The 15,648-nt window shown below is 35.1% G+C and overlaps 1 protein-coding gene across 1 annotated transcript; it reads left to right on the top strand.

The window, feature by feature from the left end:
- Positions 1-14,397: 14,397 nt before the first annotated feature.
- EAF01_009950 (uncharacterized protein) lies at positions 14,398-15,400 on the top strand (the record flags this gene model as incomplete). The annotated part of the gene is made up of 3 exons (XM_038918206.1): positions 14,398-14,428; positions 14,475-15,161; positions 15,228-15,400. The coding sequence occupies 3 exons, from the start codon at positions 14,398-14,400 to the stop codon at positions 15,398-15,400; spliced, it is 891 nt and encodes a 296-aa protein (XP_038766176.1).
- Between the last annotated feature and the right edge of the window lie 248 nt (positions 15,401-15,648).

The raw sequence follows: 15,648 nt of genomic DNA on the forward strand, positions 1-15,648 counted from the left end.
ATACTGTTGACATTCGACCCTGATAAGCAAATCATAGTGGAGACGGACTCCTCAGATTTCGCTATAGGGGCAGTTCTGAGCCAACCAGGTCAAAATGAGAAATAGCAACCAATCGCATTCTACTCTCGAAAGCTATCACCAGCCGAATTGAACTACGAAATATATGACAAAGAATTACTAGCAATAGTCGACGCATTTAGAGAATGGCGAGTATATTTGGAAGGATCAAAATACACAGTACAGGTGTATACGGATCATAAGAACTTGGTTTACTTCACCACAACGAAGCAGTTAAACAGACGACAGGTCAGATGGTCGGAAACCATGGCCAACTACAATTTTAAGATTTCATATGTCAAAGGATCAGAAAACGCTAGAGCCGACGCTCTTAGCCGAAAACCAGAATATCAAGAAAATAAGTCGTACGAATCGTACGCTATATTCAAGAAAGAAGGCGAATCACTGGTTTACAATGCACCACAGCTCGCAGCTACTCATATATTGGAAGACAACCATCTCAGAAACCAAATCCAAGCGCATTACGACAAGGATGCTACAGCTATACGCATACGCAAGACAATAGAAAACGAAACCATATACTTCCATGGGAAAGTATACATTCCGAGTCAAATGACCAAGGAATTTGTGACGGAACAACACGGGTTGCCGGCACATGGACATCAGGGAATTGCGAGAACGTTCGCAAGATTACGGGAAATCAGTTACTTCCCACGAATGAGAACGATAGTTGAAGAAGTTGTTGGAAGTTGCGACACCTGCATACGAAACAAGTCATCACGACACGCTCCGTATGGTCAGCTCCAGACCCCAGACATGCCTTCTCAGCCATGGAAGTCCATTACATGGGACTTTGTGGTCAAACTACCACTCTCGAAAGACCCTACTACAGGAATTGAGTACGACGCAATACTCAATGTAGTAGACAGATTGACAAAATTTGCATACATGATACCATTCAAAGAAACATGGACTGCTGAACAACTAGCATATGTATTCTTTAGGGTCATAGTAAGCATACATGGAGTACCAGATGAGATAATGTCGGATAGAGACAAGCTCTTTACCTCGAAATTCTGGACTACCTTATTAGCACTAATGGGTGTTAAAAGAAAGCTATCAACAGCCTTTCACCCACAAACCGATGGTCAGACAGAGAGGACCAATCAGACAATGGAAGCATATCTTAGATGCTACATAAATTATCGACAGGACAATTGGGTAGAGCTATTACCTATGGCACAATTCGCATATAACACATCGGAAACGGAAACCACAAAGATTACACCAGCACGCGCTAACTTTGGGTTTAATCCTAAAGCATACCAAACACCGATACCACAGGAAGTTAATGCCGAATCAGCAATAATACAAGTCGAACAATTAAAGGATTTACAAGAGCAGCTTGCTCTCGATCTAAGATTCATATCATCCAGAACAGCAGCGTACTACAATACGAAACGTAGTATGGAACCTACGCTTAAAGAGGGGGATAAAGTTTATTTGCTACGACGAAACATCGAAACCAAGAGACCAAGCAATAAACTCGACCACAGGAAACTAGGACCATTCAAGATTGATAAGGTAATAGGAACGGTTAATTATCGATTGAAATTACCAGACACAATGAATATCCACCCAGTATTCCACATATCCTTGCTTGAACCAGCACCACCAGGAGCGCCAAATGCGCCATTTACAGAAATTGAACCAGTCAACCCAAACGCCATATACGATGTCGAAACAATACTAGACTGCAAATACGTCAGAAACAAGGTCAAGTATTTGATCAAATGGTTAGACTACCCACACTCAGAAAACACATGGGAATTCAAGGAAGATCTCAGCTGCCCTGAAAAGCTACGGGCATTCCACCTGAAGTACCCACACCTGCCAATAAAGCCTCAAGATCCGCTTCGGACAACTCAGGCAAAGAAGAATCGAAGCAAAGGAGTCGTCGATAGGACCAGCAACAGAGGCAGACGTCATTTCTTTTTCTCTCTCAACACGCTCTTTCTCTAGCCTTTCCTTTTCTTCCAGAGCATCAAGCTCATCCAAATATTTAAGGCCACGGTCGGCCATGCGCTGACGCCGCTCGCGCAACAACTTTTGTTGTTTCCTAAGGCGAAGGATCTTCGCCATAGCCTCTTCTTCCTCCGAACGAAGGCGTTCCTCTTGACGATCCAAGGCGCGCCAATCGTCTTCCCGAGGAACTTCTCGATTCCAATCCTCGGCCAAAGGAAACTCAGCATTATAAGAAGAACGTGCATGCATGTATTCAGAACAACGAGAGTGATTGGAACGAAACAAATCCTTAACACATCGATAACCATCCAAACGACAACGCGAACACGGAATCATTTCGACATCACTAGATTCAATAGCCTGAGCAAGAAGGATTTGTTCCTTACGTTTTCGAACAGTTAGATGATTAGGGGAAATAGTGGTGATAGACATAATGAAAGAGCCTAAGACCATTTGATTCACCGGCCGGGTGGGGAAATGGAGCATTATAAGACGCTTGGGACAAGCGCTAGTCTAGGAAGGGGATAGTGTTACGATGGGTAACAGAATGCCATGTGACAAGTGTCACGTGGTGGAGTCCCCAGGAGCCAGGGCTCCAAGGAGGTCCTTGGGAGCCAGGACTCCAAGAAACTCCAACCAACATCAGAGTACGAAGATCTATATAAGGGAATGGGATTTCATTACAATGTAGAGCTTCGTGCTCAAGAACAATCATTAGTTTCATTACTATAGTTACGAGAATTGCAACCAGTTACAACCTTATTGAATTCCTACTTGAAGTTTAGTTTAAACCATCTCGAGAGATCTCTAGACACTTCCACGTGACCCTAGAGGCAGCTCCCGTAACAGTAAACGAAATATAGTATTTGGATGGAGATTTTTATAATTTCAATGAAATAGATTTTATAATAGGAATTATATATGTAGTAATGATTATTACTAATGCTAAAAGATATAACAGAAGTAAATCTATATAGCTAGGTAATCAAGAATAAGCTATAGTAATAATATATGGAAATGAAAAGGACGAAATTATTTTCCTATTTCTAGTGATTTAGGGATAGATTCATTTCTTCAATTAATATATCAAAACTAATCTTCCTATAAAATGAATTATTAAATTTATATCTAATAAGTAAACAAATAATAAAATGGGTTTTAAAATAATTGAAATACTTTAATAAATATATTAAAAATCGAAAAAAGAGTAAATATTGAATATTAATATTAAATAGATATAAAAACTATAAATCAATAGCTTTTCAAATATATTATAAAGAGAATAATATTATATATTTATATTTATTATTATATTCAAATCATTTAATTTAGCTATTTGATATTAATTGTTTTAATAATCTAAAATGTTTATATGGTAATTAAATTAATGGATTTATTAAGGTATATATTAATTATATTTTAAAGGTTGAATTCTTTATAGCTTTTAAAATTATATATAAAGAATTAATTATCTTTTAGAATATGAAATTAAAATTTCGAAGAATAGGTTTAATATTTTTCAATTTTAAAATTATACTTTCGAAATTGAATATTCAAATTCATATATTTATTTCTTTCTTTTTCAATTAAGATTTATAGATCTTTTAAACCCTTTATAATTCATTTAAAGCTTTTTTATAATCAATTTTAATAAAATCTTGAATAATTTATTATTAATCAAGCTTTTTTATATTTATATTCAAAATTGTATTAACTTTAGTTAAGGGTATAGAGAGATTAGTTTATGAAAATACATTTTTGAATGTAAAGATTTATATACTTTGAGTAGTGAATGAGGTATTAAATAAGTATTAATATTTAAAAAAAACTTAATTATATTAAAAAGAAGTATTTATTAAATAAGAGATTTTTAATATATTATCTTAATAAAAGGTTTGTTCACAATAAAGGAGCAGGCCAGTGGAATGCATGTATTATTGACTATGTAGATTAATTGTACTAAGGTAAAATCTAACTACGAAGTGGAAGTGATATATGCACAGTAGCTTAGAGCACGTGCCACAACTTCCAACACTCCCCCAGAGAGCTTACTCTCTCAGCTTCAGTAGTTAGTTTCTTTAAAATTCCTTTTATACGCCCAATAACTGATTGCTTCGAAATTCGTTATTCCTTGATCGTAGGGTTACTGTTTTAATATGGTAGACCATCAAAATCCGATCGTATGCGAACAGACCTTAAGCTTATCTGTTATTCCACGTGATTTTCTTGAAATCATTAATTTTTTTTTTTTTTTTTTTTTTTTTTTTTTTTTTTTTTTTTTGATAAATTCGACGTAAGATGAATCCAATGAATCTGATGAAATAGGTGAAATGGGTGGATTCAGTGATTTTGGTCGATTTGGTCAATTTGGTCGATTTAGTCGATTTTGGAGCACATACCACAACTTCCAATACTCTCCCAAAGAGCTTACTCTCTTTGAAACCCCAGCATGTTCTTGAATCTCTCAAATATCACCCTTGCGCATGGTTTTGTTAATCCATCTGCAGCCATATCACTTGTATTGACATAGCTGGTATTGACTAGATGTTTTTCTGTGAGATCTCGAATGAAGTGGTGACATATGTCAATATGCTTTGATCGCTCGTGTAGATGTGGGTTCTTGGTTAACGCTAGCGCTCCTTGGTTGTCTCCGAGCATTTGAACTCCGCTGTTGCTCCCGATATACTGTGGTCGCTCTAAGTCCCTCAAGAGTTGGGCTACCCATTGCCCTTGTTTGGTGAACATCGCCATGGAAATGTACTCAGCTTCTGTACTAGATGTAGCTACAGATGTCTGCTTCTTGCTTGCCCATGAGATTGGTCCACCATAGAACATTACTACCCCACCAGAGATGCTTTTTCGATCGGTTCTATCGCTTGCCCAGTCTGCGTCGGTGTATACTTTGATGGTGCGTTGTAGGAGGTCATATTCTTTGCAAATATCTGATTGAACTCCCCCAGGCCCAAAACGTAGTTTCTGTTTAATAGTTGACCTCAAATATCTCATAAGGTTTTTGAGTGCAACGCTGTGATGTTTGGCAGGGTTAGACATAGCTTGTGCTAATCTCCCGAGACCGAATGCGATGTCCGGTCTAGTGTAAACCATAGGGTGGATCGTACTGCCGATTGCTTGCTGGTATTCGTTTACATCAGTGAGCTCGTCGTCTGGGAGCGTTGGTCGTAGTTGGTTGTAATCCGAGATTGGTATCTTCCTTGGAGTGTGTTGACCATGGGAGATCCCGAATCGGGTAAGCATTGCATCCAGATACTCTTCTTGATCCATAGTTAACACTCTCTCTGATCTGTTACGAATGATGCGCACTCCTAAGATCTTACTAATCTCCCCCAGGTCTTTGGTGTTGAATCGAGCAGAAAGGTTGTGATAAAACCATTGAATATCTCGTTTTTGTGCAGCAGCAGTAACAATATCATCTACATACACTAGGAGAATTAGCTGGCGCGGGTGATTGGTGTATAAACACGGATCCGCAAGGCTTTGTACGAAACCCATCTTGGTTAACTCTCCTTTCAGAAGAAGGCTCCAATCTCTACCAGCTTGCTTTAGCCCATAAAGACTCCGAAGTGCATGTAGAACGCGGCCGCGACGAACATGAACACCTTGAGGGGGTGCTAAATAGATTTCTTCTTTCAAGTGTGATTCGGTGAACGCATTTTTGATATCGAAATGGGAACACTCGAGGTCCTCTCTTGCAACAATTGCAAGGAAAAGGCGAAGAGTATCGAGTCGAACAGTGGGGGCGAAGGTTTCGTTGTAATCTTTACCTAAAACTTGGCTGAACCCTCTAGCCACTAATCTGGCCTTGAATCGCTCTACCTTATTATCCTTCGTCTTAACAACAAATACCCATTTCGTTGAAACTAGATTGCTCCCTTGTGGTAAAATGAACTCTTCCCAAGTGCCATTCTTGACCAATGAGTCTACTTCTTCTTGAATTGCAGCTTGCCAGTCTTTCGCGTGCTTTTTGTCTGCCATTGCTTCTTTATATGTATTCGGTATCTTGATCCCGAGTATTTCCGTTGCTGGTAGAGCGGTCTCAGCTTCTGCTGGTGCATCTGCTAAAATAGTCAAGATCTTCGAAGCAATTTCATTATTCGTCTCCTGTTCGAATTGATGAATATTTGGAATGGCAATCATGGCGTGCTCAATTGATTCTGATCCTGGCTTATTTAAGGAAGCAAGTAAGGCCCGAATGATTTTGGAGTCTCTCTGTTCTTCTATATCGTCGTCATCGCTTCTCTTTCTCTTCCTAAGATTGTATCTCAAAGGTGGTGTGGAAGTAGATGCAGATGTAGATGCAGTAGGTGGTAAAGTTTCATTAGGTAGTGCAATATCAGGTAATACACTCTCAGGTAATGTACTCGAATTCGATGGTGTATGATCAAGTGGTAAAGTTATATCCTCAGGTGCCCTTGACTTCGGTGGTGTATGATCAGGTGGTGAAGTTATATCAGGTAAAGTAACATCACTTTCTTTGTTGTTTTCCCCTGCCGGTCTTGTTAAATCATCAGCCACTTGTCGGATATTTCCATATTCATCTTCATCAAAGCGTGGTATTTCAGTCTTTGTTCGTTTTGGTATTGGCAAGCGCACCTCTATCGAGTCTGTGATTATTTCATTTGGTGATATTGGTGGATCGACTGGAATAGACGATGATTCAGGGACATTCTTAGGTCTGCCGCGAGGCCTGCGATCAGGTTCTATATTCTTGGTACCTTGTGATCCAGCTACACAGTTTCTGAGTTTGAGATCCAGATCCCCTCCTTTGTAGCTTTCGTCGATTGTAACACGATAAGAGCGGTAAGTATAACCTAGCTCTGGTGAATAAACCTTTATATGCTTGGTGGTGTCTTTTGAGTATCCCAGGAATATCCCAACCCTTGCTGTGTCGCGAAGTTTATCATGCCTTTGTCCTTTTGGGATGGTTTTGGGGTTGATATAGGCGTAACATCGACTCCCCCAGACCTTGCATGTATCGATATCTGGTAATGTGCCTGTAAATGCTTCGAGTGGGCTTCGATCGATTCCATTTGCATCTGGGCCAATACTAGTGCGGTTTCGAATGTATACGTCGTGCTCGACAGCTTCGTCCCAAAATTCTAATGGTAAATGAGCTTCTTTCAACATTGCTCTCACGTCGGTTTCTGCGGTGCGTATATTGCGTTCAGCTGGACCATTTTGGTGAGACGATACAACCACTGTAACCTCTGATCGCACACCAGTCTTCCATTCCCGGACGGCTTGAAGAAGCTCTGGTGCATTGTCGGTTCTGGCAGCAATTACAGCTACTCCTGTAGCAAGTTCAATTTCTTGCTTCCAGGCTTTCAGTAAGGGTATTGCATCGCTCTTCTGTTTCAATAGGATGACCCAATTTACCCTTGTGGCGCTATCGATAATAAGGAGAAAGTATCTGTGCCCTCGAATGGTCCTTGGGAAAGGGCCAGCAACATCGAAATGGATCAATTCTAGCCTTTTGGATTTTCGTGCACTTAGTTGACTTGGGATTCTGTTAGTCATCTTTGTGAGAGCGCACACTTCACAGACATCAAGAGTTGAAGGGACCTTGATCGGTCTCTGGAGTGTAGTGACTTTGTGCAGATTCCTGATTTTGTCAGGGCCGAGATGATTGAAGCGTCTATGCCAGATAAGGTATCTTTCCTTCTCCGTCATGGTTAATTCTTCGACTTCCCCTTTTGTACCATCAATGATCTCTGCAGAGAGCGCAAAGAATGCAGAATCTTCGTATCCTGGTTTCACATGCGAGATGATATACATCCCATCTTTCATTGTTGCTTTGATGATCTTATTATTCTTATCGTTTTCTGGTGTGAAATACATCTTCTTGAGACTGAATGTACCCTTGAGTCCTGCCTCACAAATTCTCTTGGCTGAGAGCAGGTTGACCCCCAATCCAGGTACATATAGCACACCAGCTAATGATGTCCTTGTTCCATCCTTGCACACCATGTCCACTGTTCCTCGCTCATCCGAGTACATAGCTCCCCCACCAACCGTTATCCTTCGTCGCGGAGTACGAATTAGACTTCTGAATAGAGAACGTTGGTCAGACATGTGTGAAGTGGCGCCGGTATCAGCGTACCATTGCGATGGGGATGCCTTACTAATACTTTCTTTGGTGAGATGACAATGCTCAGAATCAGACTCACTATCGACGACACTTTCAGTAGCATCGGAGCTTGATTCGGCGATATGAGCCTTGTGCTCCCTGCGTTTTTTGTCTTTTCGCACTGGAGAGGTGGATTGTCTTCTCTTCTGTTTGTGCTTTGAATCGGATTTCAAGAGACGCTTGGCGCGACGGAGCTGGAAGCATTTTAGGACTGAGTGGCCAGGTTTGTCGCAGAGTTCGCAAGTGATGATGGATGTGTCGGTCTCCGAGCTTGTGCTAGCCTTACGCTGGCGATGAGGTGGGACATATTTCTTTCCTTTTGCAAGGTGTGCCGAGTCTCCAGAGGTCTGGATCTCTGCCTCTTTGACCTGTAGATGCTTGATCTTATCGTCAATGCTTAGAGTAGAACTGACGACACGGATCATATCAATGATGACTTTGTACTCATCAGGGAGAGACAAGGTCAGGCTTTGAAAGAGTGATTTATCTGTACACAAAGCACCGGCTGAAGCATCCGCAGATAAGAGCTTTCGTCGAAGATCCTTGAGCTTATCCCATGCACCTATAATAGTCATATCAGGGGTATCGTCGAAAGAGAAGGTCTTGATCTTGAGGAGGTACTCGTCTGCTGCGATATCATCGATTCTGGAGTATTTGACGGCTAGATAATCCCAAAGTTTCTTTGCTGTATCATATTCGTCCACTAAAGCCTCATCATCGTCAGATAATGAGCGACAGATGTAAGATAATGCACTAGCGTCGTCCTTAAGAAAGGTGGCCTTTTTGTCGATATTGAGTCGAATCTTTGTAGTGGTACTGCCGCTGCCGCTGGAGACTTGAAGTTCTTCGAAATCCTGGATTAAGTTGTCGGCTGCTGCAATCCGTGCATATTCATGCAATGTCTTTTCGCATGTATAGAACCAACCTTTTCCTCGAAGTTGAATTCTTATTTGACGAGTCCAGCGTTCGTGATTCTCTTGAGTGAGAGGAGGGATGCGCTTGGAGTAATCCTTGGATCCAGTGTCTTCGTTCATTTTGAAGGTTCTGCAAGTAGAAAGCTTGCGTCGATGACCTAGGCGTGATTGATGGTGGAATGAAAGAGTGGAAGAGGAACTGTTTAAGACTGCGCTGTCCCGATTGGGATGTACTAGTGTTTGAAGGGAGAAATTCTCTTCAAGGCGGGGTAATTAAGAATAGTGAATTTTGATTTGTAGATAATGATTTTTGAAGTGATATCGAACACTATGTAGCAGGTGATGCTCTTCAGCGTTAAGCTGGAATGAATGGTCTTTTCAGTAATAACTCGTAGTTTTCTTACTTGAGGAAAAGGCGCGATGTAAGTGGTTACTTCGCTGTCGCTGCTCAGCAATCTGTTTGCTGTGCGCACCTCGTATGTTGACGTCGCGTTGCGTAGGAGCTTCTCGTCGTCAACCTCTCCTTTGGCAACGTAAGCTATTCAAAGAGCTTTCGGCCTTAGTCTTACTGCAGAGCTACCGGGCTCATAACCTGTTCACAATAAAGGAGCAGGCCAGTGGAATGCATGTATTATTGACTATGTAGATTAATTGTACTAAGGTAAAATCTAACTACGAAGTGGAAGTGATATATGCACAGTAGCTTAGAGCACGTGCCACAACTTCCAACAAGGTTGATATTTAGATTCAATATAATAAGTATCAAAAAGAAAGGAATTTTAATAAAAAAGTATCTTTTAATTAATATTATAGTAAATATAAAAAGATTAAATATAATATAAGGATTTATCAAAATTATTTAATAAATCCTAAATTATTAAAATCTTTATAGTTTTAATTAATTGATTTAATTATTATTGAATAATATGAGTTTGAAAGTGTGAATTAAGGTGAAAGTGGTTTATTTGATGATATAATCCACTCGATAATAAATCATATTATAGAAATCAATATAAAAGTAATATTAAAAGAAGCTTATTTATTATTAGAATTTTAAAATAAAGCTGTCGAGCATGATATATACATTCAAAATTGTATTAATATTAGCTCAAATATAAATGGAATTGATTAAAATTTATTTAAAGTATTTATAAATATATTATTAAATATCGATATATATAAGGTTTAGGGAAATCAATATTATATTTATATCAATCTCAAAACCATTCTAAAAGGATAAAGATATGATAAACTTTATAATATAGTAAGGATTAGAATATTATTAAGTATATAAAGGTTTATTTATTAAAATTAAATTATATTTATTATTTTTATTATATTACAATCAATAAAAGCTACAAAGGAGGAGATCTGAATTTCAAACTTAAAAACTATATAATTAAATTATAAGATATTAAGAATATAAAACCTAATTACAGGCTTTATAGTAAATCTAAGAATATCCCTAAATCATTGTCTATTCCAGTCAATTCATTAATATTATTAAATAAAATAATTATAGATTTAATAAAAGTATATTTATTAATATTAAAGTAAATAAAAATCAAAATATTATACTTTAATAAAAATGAATATGAAAATATTTAATAAATAATTAATAATTTAATAAAATTAATAAGAGAAAACAATAAAGAAAATAATATTATTTTATCTAATATAATTTTATTATTTGATTATATACCACCGGTATTTAATATTATATTATCTAATAAAACTTTATTATTTATTATATCTGCTTCTATATTATTAAATTTGAGATATAATCTTAAAAAAAGAAAGAGAAGTAATAATAACAATATGAAAAAATAAAGAAATTCTAAAATTATTTGGGTTTTACTTACTTCCTTAAATAAACTAGTATTAGAATCAATTAAGTATATTATAATTGTTATTTCAAATATTTATTAATTTAAAAAGAAAACAAATAATGAAATTATTTTAAAAATCTTAGCTCTTTTAATAATTATATCAATAAAAGTTAATACTATTCTATTAATAATAAAAATATTTGGGATTAAGATATCAAATATATATAAAGAAATAATAATAAATAAAAACTATATAAAAAATTAATAAGTTATAATTCAAGAAGAAGTAGATTTATTAATTAAGAATGGTATTTAAAATAAGTTTATTTTATTATGAAAAAGTAATTTAATTTTAATAAAATGAGTATTCCTTATTAAAATAAAAGGTAATAAAATAAAATGATTTAAGATTAAATTAGTAGTTAAAGGATTTAGCTAAATTTTAGATAAAGATTATAATAAAATCTTCATTTTTATAGTTCAGCTTAATATTCTTTGTCTTTTCCTTATAATTGTTATAAAAGAGAACCTTAAGTATTTCTATTTCAATATTCAAAATATGTTTATTAAATTATACTTAAAAAAAGAAATCTATTTAGTATTTATTTAAGGTATTTATATTTATTATAATTATATTTTACATATATTTCGAAGTTTTTATAAGTTAAAGTAAGCTGATAGAGATTGAAGCCTTCTTTTGAAAGGATAATTAATTAAGATGGGTTTTGTATAAAGTCTTATGGACTCATATTTATACATTAATTATCTATATTAGCTAATTCTTTTAGTATATATAAATAATAATATTATTATTACTATATAAAAACGAAATATTTAATGATTTTATTATAATCTTTCTATTCAATTTAATATTAAAGATCTGGGGAAGATTAATAAAATCTTAGGAGTATATATCATTTATAATAGATTAGAGAGAGTATTAATTATAGATTAAGAAGAGTATTTGAATATAATGCTTATTTAATTCGAAATCTTTTATAATTAATACATTTTAAAAAACATATTAATTTTAAATTATAATTAACTATAACCAACATTCTCAGACGATAAGCTTACTAATGTAAATGAATATTAGTAAGTAATTAGCAATATAATTTACCCTATGATTTATATTAGATCGGACATTATATTTGATCTCGAAAGATTAGTATAAGTTATATCTAATCTTATTAAACATATTGTAGGTTATGCGCTTAGCAGGGGATTGACTAGGCTGGATTGGGAATAGTACTATAATAATACTATATGGGAAGCTTAGGCTTGTAGAATTTATAAATAGAATTACTATTATTATTGAAGCTTGAATTGTTATTGGATTATATAATCTTGAATATATATAAAAGTGAGTTCTAGAAAAAGATCTGAATACAGGGACCTAAGTCACTTATTTATGCTTTTTTCCTGCCCTCTATACAGCCTATAATACTGTTACGACGACATCCAACTTACCGAGTCACCTGATCAGAAAGTCACGGGATTAGAGATTCCCACTGGATCCCACTGCTCCCACCTGGTGGGACACGATGGGATCAATGGGACAACAAAGAACGAAGGTCTATATAAAAGAATGGGTTTCATTACAATGTAGAGCTTCGTGCTCAAGAACAATCATTAGTTTCATTACTATAGTTACAAGAATTGCAACCAGTTACAACCTTATTGAATTCCTACTTGAAGTCTAGTCTAAACCACCTCGAGAGATCTCTAGACACTTCCACGTGACCCTAGAGGCAGCTCCCGTAACAAATACGTAGGTGGCGTATATGAAAATTCTGATTTGAAATTAATATTTTGATTTGAAATCAATTTTTTAATTTAAAACCAATTTCTTTATTGATTTCAAACCAATTTTATAATAAAGAAAAATTAATATTGCGTCTGTCATTCCGCATTTGGACTAGCTTCCACGTGATATTTCAAATTTTTCAAAATAATGAATTATTATCTTGAATAAAGAACTAATAAAGGATTTCTTTTTAAATAAAGAATTCTTTATTTTATTTTATAATAGTATTCTTCCTTATATAAAGAAAATAAAGAATATAAGAAATTTTTATTATTATAATTAGTTCCCTTAATATTATAATAATATTAAGTGATTTAATTAATATTTATTAAAAACAACAAAACATTACAATATTATATTTAAAAACCTTATAAGATATTTAAGATTAATTATTAAATAGAAATTATATTTTAGATTTAAAAAAATTTAATTAAATATTTATAAAAAATATAATTTTTTATAATATAATATTAAAGTATACACTAATATAAACTAGATAAATAATAAAATTAATTGAAAAAGTATTTTTAGTAAAATAATAATATTCTGTAATAAATTAATTTCATGAATAAATAAGAAGTAGATATTTATAATTATATCTAATATAGAAACTAAATATATTTTTATAGTAATATTCATTAAACAAGGGTAATAAGTAGTCTAACTTTTGAGGGATTTAAAGTAATTATAATATATCGGAAGTAATAGTAGAGTTCAAATGCTTGGAGATAACTAAAAAGTACTAGTATTAATCAAAAACCTATATCTATATAAATAATTAAAATATATTAATATATATCATTACAATATAGACCGAATCGATTATGAATTTACTACTACTACTACTATATCATTACTTTATTTGAAATCTTATAAAAAAATATTTAGTTAATATTAATTATATTAATATAAATAATATAGTAATAAATAAATTAATAAAACTATATATAAAAATAATATTTAAGAGATTTAAGAATATATTGAAATTTTAAGATTAACTATTAAAACTAAAAGAATAAGCTTTTTAAAAAAGTATTAGAAATTGTAGTATATACTCTAAGCTATTATATATATATTATTTTCATTTTATAATTAAATTTTACCTTAGTATAATTAATTTATATAGTCAATAATATATGCATTCCACTGGCCTGCTCCTTTATTAGAATAATAATTATTTTAAGAATTAAATTTCTATATAGAATTGATCAACTTTTATAATACATAAACTAATATTCTTAATAAAAAAGTAATTATTCATTAAATCTCTATATCCTTCTAAATCTTATAGTTTTATAATAATTATTTGAATTAATTTATATTTATAAAAAATAGAGAATGAAGCATAGTTTTGATGAAAAAATTCGCTTAAATTTTAATTGGGCCCTCATCAAAAACACGCCCTTGTAACTGCGGGTTTGTCTGAACCATAATAACCAGCAGCCATTAATCAATCAATAATGTGAGTACAGATGACCTTGTTGCATCGAAGCGATGCGGAAGTAGTATTGGCCATTCTGCATGCTGTCGTCGCTCTACAAGGTTTTTCAATTTTACGAGTATCTTTGACTAAGTATTACTTTTCGTTCTATCCCTCTCTTTCATATCTCATTCCCCTCGTTGTGATTTATATCGTGAATATCAAGACTCAAGATCGAAATGTCGTATCCGCCCGTCCCTCTTCCAAATGGTAAAGCTCATCATCCAATTTCGCATCCTTAACTAACATACAATAGGCCAAAACTTTACTGCCACTCTGCACAACACTACATACCCCGCAATTGATTCCGCGACTAAGTCCGACCATAGCAAACACATAGTTTTCATAACAGGTGCTTCGAAAGGTGTTGGCAGAGCTACAGCTATATCATTCGCGAAAGCTGGAGCTGAAGGGATTGCTATCGGTGCAAGATCAGATCTCTCCTCACTCGAGACAGAAATTGAAGAGGCAGCAAAGGCGGCAGGAAAGACCTCCCCAAAGGTCTTGTTGATCAAGCTTGATTTACTCAACCACCAAAGTGTTAAAGACGCAGTCCAAGAGGTTAAGAAGACTTTCGGAAGATTGGATATCTTGATCAATAATGCGGGATATTTAGCAGCCAGTCAATCGATAATTGACTCAGACCATGATGACTGGTGGCAGACATTTGAAGTCAACATACGTGGGGTATATTGGATGACTCGCGGATTTCTTCCCCTGATGCTAAAGGGTGGACTGAAGACAATCATCAATGTAGCCAGTACTGGAGCAAATTCGTTGCGACCCGGAGCTAGCGGATACCAAACCTCGAAGTTCGCACTATTGAGATTAACAGAATTCACAATGACAGAGTATGCAGGAGAAGGATTACTGGCATATTGTGTACATCCTGGCGCCGTTAATACAGATATGGCTAAGAAATTGCCGGCATATCTTCACAAAGGTAGATTGTGTTTCCATAGATAAAGTGCTAAATGATTGAAGGTTGATTGCTAACTCTTGGAAATAGTCTTGAGAGATGATCCGGAAGTTGCGGGCGATTCGATGTGCTTTTTATCTCAAGAGAGAAGAGAATGGTTAGCTGGCAGGTACATAAATTGCACCTGGGATATTCCAGAGTTTCTGAGCAAAGAACAAGATATCGTAGAAAACGACAAGTTGAAGGAGAGAATGCTGTTCTAGACAAGACACCTATATGTAGTGACACACTCTTAGCATTGGCTAAAGTTGCAATACCTCGGCACGTCGAGCTACTTCGTACTTTACTAGAATCATTGCTTGAACTCTGCCAATAAAAGCACGTACTATGCACTTCACCACTAGGGAAGGTATTCCGATATCAAGTGTTTGTCAATCCCTTGCATGATCTCACATTGTTTGTCCCCGGATTACTTAATCCGGCGATCCGGCTTGGAACGCGGAGAAATACT

The sequence above is a fragment of the Botrytis porri genome, assembly GCF_014898465.1.
Source record: "Botrytis porri strain MUCL 3234 chromosome Unknown BPOR_015, whole genome shotgun sequence".
Lineage (NCBI taxonomy): Eukaryota > Fungi > Ascomycota > Leotiomycetes > Helotiales > Sclerotiniaceae > Botrytis > Botrytis porri.